We start from the raw sequence: 7,938 nt of genomic DNA on the forward strand, positions 1-7,938 counted from the left end.
TATAAGAAAAAACGTTATATATATATATATATAGATAATAGTATATTTTACTTCCTTGATTAAACATTTTGTAAAATAATACAAATCTGTACCTGAGGTGAAAGAATATATTATGTATATTTTTTGTGTATTATTATCTAAAAATCCAAAATTTTGTTTTAATTTCTTAGCAATTATGTAATACATTTAGTTCATTCCTTCGTCATGAAATTTAAAAACATATACAAAGATTCTTTAAGTATAAAAAATCTCTTAGGTACAGATATATTTTTTTATTATCTTATTATTTTTTTCTTGATATTCTAATAAGTTCACAAAAAATCTTTATTTTTACTATGTTTCATATAAAAAACATGTTTATTTGATTTTTTTTTGAGTAACCTATTTTTTTTAAATCCCTTATTTTAATATCTATTATGTTTTTTTTAAAAAAAGGTCGTTTTATCTACAATTAGTTAAATTGTACTCAATTTTTAAAATGTTTTTTGGCTTATTTAGACTGACTTAAAATGCCAAACTAACCTTTATAATGATCCTTCCCAATATAAATAAATCAGTACCTTTAATTAATTCATATTAATCAATGTAAATAACTCCAGTGTTGTATTTCTTTTAAATAACTCATTATATTTAAAAACAAGTTATTGCGACCTGATGTATCTTTCGTTGTAAATATCCTTACTTTAAATTACTATTTTTAATATTTCGTTAAAACAGCAGTGTATAAATGTCAATAAACATAACGTTCTCCTTAATTCTACTGAACGGCTGTAAAATTTATTGTATATTTTTTAACTGTCATTTTATGAACGACTGTAAAATTTATTGTATATTTTTTAAATTGACATTTTTAGTCGTGCTCAAACGTTTAGGTTAGTGAATTTAAAATGAACTAATATCGCAACATAAGCTTGTATACGGTTGTATTTTTAAAGTGGATTTTTGTTATTTTAAGTGTTAATTTTAAGAACTTGTGATCTTACACTGTAAAAAATTGGCAAAAAAAATTATAATTTCGCAATAAGTTCCTCTGAAGCTTTCCACGAGCTTTTCATTGGGTTTGAATCTAGGATAAGCTGTGCAGGTTTGAATCCTTGATAAGCATTTATTATATCTGTTAACAGATGTCTCCCTATTCTCAAAGTATGTATTGTATGTACTTTCAATGAACATCTCCATGTAGTATTTTCGTAAGTATTTATTTTACCATTAACTCTTCACTTATGAATTTAATGTATTAATTAAAACTTAATTTAAATTCTAACGAAAAACTTACACAACTGAACCATAGATTCCGCCCAAAACTCACATATGAATGATATACAAGTTCAAAAAATTAGATAAGTCTATTTGTCATTCATGGGTAGAATGGTGAATGATACGCGTGTATAAAGGTATCAGTTAAACCTGCCCATGACAGGTCATAAGCCCTGTAAATACCCAGACCATATTCTTCTCCATCTCTACTTTGAGATGTCAAAAAGATACTTATCAATGTAAGACTGCATACTTCAGTGTACTTAAACCCGTTTTGTAAACTGAACTACAGGGTGGCGCAAAATTAAACACCCTATCGGAAAATGTCATATTTTTTGCAATTGGTTTCGTACGTTAATCATATTTGACATTTGTGAACAAGGCGTACATTTGTGACAATTTAAGGTGGCGCAAAATTAATCGTCCAATTTTGTTTTTAAATAACTTTTTTACACATTAAAAAAATGTGTTGGTCTTATGTAAATCTTTATTTGGACCTTATTTTTTTTGTAAAGTGAAAAAGATGATGACTGTCAAGTAGCTCCCGCCAGTGTTGACACACATTTGAGCCCGTTTTAACAATCTGTTTGTATACATCAGCTGTCTAGTTCACAAATGTCAAATGATTGAAGTACAAGGCCATTTGCAAAAATTATAACATCTTCCCTAATGTGTCATTAATTTTTTTGCCATCCTGTACTTCATTAATTTTCAAGTATTATAATTCTTAAATATTGTAATACATAATTATATTTAAGTGTAAATAAAAGTATGGCAGCGTTTAAAGTGTTCATGTAAAGTCGATAAAAGTTTTACAGTAGTGTACTGTACGATTTATGTATAGATGTTTTGATTCCGACTGCTTATTTTGTTTTTAATATTTATGAAAAAAAACATTGTTTGTTCGTTAGTAACATGCGAAAGAGTGTTATAAGATTGAGTTAGGTATTACTATAAATCTTTTAATAAAAATATTGTGATTGATAATTTGAGCTTTTTATTTATTATATTATTATTAAATCATCCCCTTATCCTCCCCTAATGAAGATAATCCTAAGACCTACACATCTTAATATTAAGGTTAAACTCGCAATAATAAAATTTAGTTTCAATTGGCTTCCAGCAATGCATAGAGCCCGACGTCTGGTCAAGCTCATTTTTTTATACATATTTTGTTTTTTTTTTGGAATTTGTTTTGAAAAAAACAAAAAAAATTACCTTTCAGTATCTCTTTTCTTGTAAAAACTGCATACTTATACGTATTTAAGTTTTTTACTGACATTTCTTGGTGGAAATGCATTTTGTGTAAGATAAAATAACAAATGTGTATTTTTTCCACGTGAATTTTATTTGACCAGCAACCGGGTTTTGTCGTAACCGACATTATCAGATTGGTCTTGTCGACTGGTGATGACCGGTCTGATGATGTTGCTTACGACGAATCACGATTGCTGGTCAAATAAAATTCACGTGGAAAAAATTACATGGTTATTTTATTACATATACTTACTTACTTACATATATTTATTTCGAAAGAATTTTTTTTCGGCATTTTGTGTCCTAGCTTAGTTTATGGTACCAATGTCCTTCACTTTTTTATCATGTACCATAATATTATCATAATACCACCTCTCGTGAGAGTTCCTTATGAACTTTCACGGATCCAATGTCAGATTGGTCCTCATTCAGACTCCTGCAACGCGCCTCCGGCTGTTGATGCAGTAGTATCTGATACCACTTTTACAGTTTCCATGTATTTTTCCTCTTTTTTCATCGTTTTTGATCAGGATAGTAAAAAAAATCCAAGTTCTGGTCATAAAATATCGTCGAAGTACCTTTAACGATATTTTTTCCAAGTTTTATATGTGTTGTTACTGAACAAGTAAAAATATATAAATGAAATAAAACAATTTAGAGATATTTCTGCTCATTTCATTTAATTACTCCTTCAATATACCGCTTTCCTAATTTATATTTACTTTACATAAAAATACATACTATGTTTTGATGAACAAGTTAATTTTACATATTTTTCAACAAAAAAATCTTAAAATGTTTTTGAATTTCAAAAGTCAATCAGACCTTCGTCAAATTAGAAAAAAACATATTTTACAGGATCTATTATATTTTTTAAATTTATTTCAAGTAAATATAATATACATAGCTTTGAAAATACACGTTTCTACCAAACGTTTAAACAGAGTAACTCATGTAATAGAATCTGATAATAATTATCTAAAGAATATTCATTAACGTTAGAGAATAATATATATTAATTTGATGCGCTTATTTAGCGACATCTTTTAACTAGTAGCAACATTAATTATTATAATTCTTTGATAATATTGAATACTGGCTGCGTCTTGGCTGTGTGATCGATGAAGCTTACTTCTTGAAGCAAGAGATGGGGTTGAAGTAGCATTGGCGATACCGTATTTGACGTTTCTCTTGAGGCGCGCGCAGGAACTGCTCCCAAGGCAGCGATCGCATGCTGGAAAGTAATTTAATAATTTAAATGACTTTTTATAATTGTAAGTATTTAAAAAAAAAAATTAACCCTTACTGATCCAATGTCGAATCTCATTCGTCATCGATTTTTTGCTCTTAAGTCCCATATCGAATGTTATTCGAAATTTTTTTCATTATTCAGTATTATTTATTTAAATTCCAAGCTTTCATTTTTATCAGTCGTATCTATTACAACAGTATGTGGAGCAGATTTTTTTTCCAATTGGAATGTAACTACCTAGATTTTTATTTTAAGTTTGGGGGACCGGAAAGGGTTAAATGTAGGAATTGTCATAAATAACCCTGTTGTATAACCCTGTTTGTTTTAGTTTTACTATTATCGACATGAAACGTTATTTCACGATATTGAATATTACTGTATTACGTTTGAAAATTATTTATTTATTCGGACTCAAATTGAGACAAGTTTATTTTGGTTGTGTGTGTGTGTGCGTGTGTGAGATTGAAAGAAAGATGGAAATATTAAAATAATAGTTTAGATAATAGTATAATCTAATAGTTTCCCTAAAGGTACAATCAATCTCGAACTAGAACATCAAGGTATCAATTTAATGCGTTAGTGAACGTTTAAACTACGTAGTAATGATATCGTTAACCGTTCTTTTAGACTTTCATGTCTATGTTACAGTCGTTATTTAAACGATTTTCAGTAGTTTTTTTTATCGATAGAAGGAATATAGAATTATCAACAATGTTAATAAGGTAGTTATAAGGATAGCTTCATATGGAATCCCTGCCCAGGGTCATGTAATTGAATAATTTTAGCAAAAAATACTTGTTATAGTTGGCGTATTGCTGCATCAGCTGGATCTGAAGGGCTGCAGCCAGAGCGTTGTCCTCGGGAGAGGTCTGCATCAGGTGGTTGCTGCCTCCAGCGGACCTTCCCAGCCCTCCAGTCAACCCTTCCAAGGGAACTGTCTCCTATAATAATAATAATAAAGTGTTGAAAAATAAATTAATCGACTTATATATATCGCTCACACCTTTAAAGAACGTCATAAATAAAAAAAACAGGAGAACGTTTTTAAAGTTTAAAAATATAACACAAAATATTAAAAATAAATATCAAGCCACTTATTGAACTTTTTACTGTGCAACAGATCTTTTTAGGTAAACCTGAAGGTTTTTTCTCCATTAAAAAAATTATTTAGTATATTTAAAAAAATTATTAAATAATACCTTTTCTTCAAAATGTAAAAACAACTTTTTCTGCCCTGTAGCGGATAAATATTAAAGTTAAAAATATGCCTCTTTTGCTGGGATATAGTACATTTTCTGGGCATTCCGAAAACACATACAACTGAAAAAAGACGATTTTTGATTTATGACGTTCTTGAAAGGAGTGAGCGACATGTTAATCGAAAGAAAAAAACAAAAAACACACTAAAATAGAAATAATATTAATTAATTTATCACCCATAAGCATAGACAATAAATGATAAGTGTAAGTCCCTCTCCAAGCACAAGAGGTTAGTCATTTTATTAGAGAGAACAGCGTAATTAATTTTAAGATTGTGAAGTAGAAATGTGTAGAAAATTAATTAAATTATTTCTTTAACCTGTCGAAATCCATGAAATAACTAATAAGGTTTCTTATAAAACCTCTTATAGAAAAATAAAAAAAAAACTGTTAGTAAAATGGGTTGAAAAGATACACCTCTGAATAAAAAAGTACCAAAGCTTTATGTAGCGTCTGCTTGAATAATAATAACTTCATTGTACGAGTGTTAGATTTAAATTTTGAACTGATATATCTTGGTCTAACTGCATTTTATGCAATTAAATAATAACTTTGAAATAGTATTTTCCGCATTTATTTTATTTGACCAGTGACCAGGTTTCATAGCTACAGACATCATCAGACTAGTGACCCAGTACTACTCTTATGAAACTTTGCTTGATTAAGTGGATCAAATACTTGAAAGCGGTCAGGTCAGGAGTTAGAATAATCGGCGGGTATGCATGGAAGATGCGAGGAATGTTTCCAAAAACAGAGTAGTGTAGCGTTCTATTCTCTCTGCATACCTCTGCGGGAAGGGACGTTATAGTTAGTTAGTTAGGATAATACTTAAAGTATTTTATGAAATATATTTAAAAATACTAAAGTCTAAAGAGAACAAATTAAAGTGTGATTTTGTATATAATTCAACTTGTTTCCAAATCTAATCCTTCTTGTTGTTCACCCTTAATTCTTGAATTACTTCTGAACAAGTCTCCTTATTTCGCTGATACTTTAAATCCGAAGGATCTAACTTTGAGTATTGTAAACACGAATCCACAAATAAAATCCCCGAGTATCCTGCGTTATCTGAAATATAAGTCCCTCGCTTAGGATGAAAATCGATCCAAATAAAAGTAATATTGGCGAATAGTTGACATATAATCAAAGGATATTCGAGAGATACTTAAATTTATTTGCCTAAAATTCCGATGAATAAACAAACATAATGATGGCATAATATTTTTACTAGTGAATATCCATTTCGTTTATTTATACTGAAACCCTTTTTATGTATTTGTCAAAAGATTCAGAAAACGTATGATTTTTTTTTGACATTTCAATTCCATCGTTTGGAATCAAATTTATTTCTTATTGATGTTTTAGGATAGAGGAAGGTTTTCAAGAGGCGTATTCGAAAATTAGACATCACCGTACGGAAATCTCGTTCCTGCATATCAAACAGAAATATTTGTGACATAAGATTGACGTTATGTAGAGGATTTCAATTTTATTTTGACGGCATTCATATGTCTTAAATCGTCTTTTTCTTGACGTGAAACGATTTACATATGAAAATAAATATGAACCTTCAATATTTATGTTGAAATTTTTTTTTCTATGTGACAAAAGAAATCAATAGACTCAGTTGATTAATACTTATATGAGTGAAAATATCTACGTATTCTTTTTTTTATATTTAAATATATAAGTTTTTTTTATTTATATATTTAATATGGTTACAATGTTTTTTTACAATTTTAATTCATTTTCTAAACATTTCTAACAATCTTAAAATTGAAAACGCATTTCTCTCCAAAAAAAGAGGCTGAGCTCTTGTGCTTGGAAAGTATTTGACAAGTATTTATTTATAATTAACTAACCAACTAACCATTAACCTCTTTACCGCAGGAGTAGGCAGAGGTCCATTTAAACAGCCACACCACTTTGTCTGCAAACAATCTACGCTTCTTCTACATTCACGCATTATCTTATGCATACCCGCCGATCATTCCAACTCTTCACCTACCACTTTAAAGTATTTAAAATATTTGATCATGCAAAGTTTTTTTCGCTCTTCCTGTGCTCCTATTTTGAACTACACTCGGCCCATAAAATTGTTCTAGCGTTCATTTCTCACTCATTCGTTTAACATTCCAAACCATATCAACACATCTTTCTTCATTTTATTGTAAATGCTCATCTTAGCTTTGCATTATTTCCATATTTCATCATTTGAACATGCATACATCAGTTTCAACTTGTATCCTTCGTTTGCTAACTTCATGTTTCACTTCCACACGTGTATCATCAATCTTATGACACTGCACATGTGATCATATCCAGATTTCCACATTCTACTTCATCTGTGTTGAGATGTCAATAATATAAATATAAGAGTATACTTTCTTGAATGTTTTTCGCAGATACTTTGTGGCACATTTTATAAACTTTATAAAATTTATTAAATTGTAAAACATTAAAATACTCATAATTAATTATGTTCCCTTACCAATAACTTCCGCAGACTTTTTTAATAATAAAAAACGTGGTTAAAACAAAGTTGTTTAATTTTATAAGAGTATAACACTACTGACAATTATTTTGACACCCCTCACTAAAAATTGAAAATAATTATTTTCAAATGTCAAGACAATTATGAAGGATGAATTGCTTTTGTTATAATTGTTTTTGCTCGAACGTGATAACGCGGGTGGTGCGTAATTATTTGTCTCTCGAAATGTAACTCAAATAATTCAAATTCACGTATTCCGCTTACATAAGGAAATTCATGTTTCCGAATATAAAGGGAATAAACGGTTCCTTGATTTATTATAACTTTCGCAATATTGAATAGGCTAAAATTCATTTTTACATATTGGAGAACTTTCGCACATAAATTTATTCACGTCTAATAAAACTTTTAAATCGGT

General features: G+C 29.2%; 1 protein-coding gene across 1 annotated transcript in view; it reads right to left on the reverse strand.

Annotated features, from left to right (window-relative positions):
* Positions 1-3,173: 3,173 nt before the first annotated feature.
* LOC148301936 (uncharacterized) overlaps positions 3,174-7,938 on the reverse strand; it is a 25,876-nt gene continuing 21,111 nt past the window's right edge. The window contains exons 3-4 of the mRNA XM_088272471.1: positions 4,562-4,707; positions 3,174-3,748 (exon numbers count right to left, since the gene is read on the reverse strand). Of these exons, the coding sequence (XP_088128597.1) occupies positions 3,643-3,748; positions 4,562-4,707 (252 nt within the window). The 3' untranslated portion in view covers positions 3,174-3,642. The remainder of the gene's footprint in view (positions 3,749-4,561; positions 4,708-7,938) is intronic.

The sequence above is a fragment of the Brachycentrus maculatus genome, unplaced genomic scaffold (assembly GCF_059751285.1).
Source record: "Brachycentrus maculatus isolate JH-2025_06_01 unplaced genomic scaffold, ASM5975128v1 h1tg000498l, whole genome shotgun sequence".
Taxonomy (NCBI): Eukaryota; Metazoa; Arthropoda; class Insecta; order Trichoptera; family Brachycentridae; genus Brachycentrus; species Brachycentrus maculatus.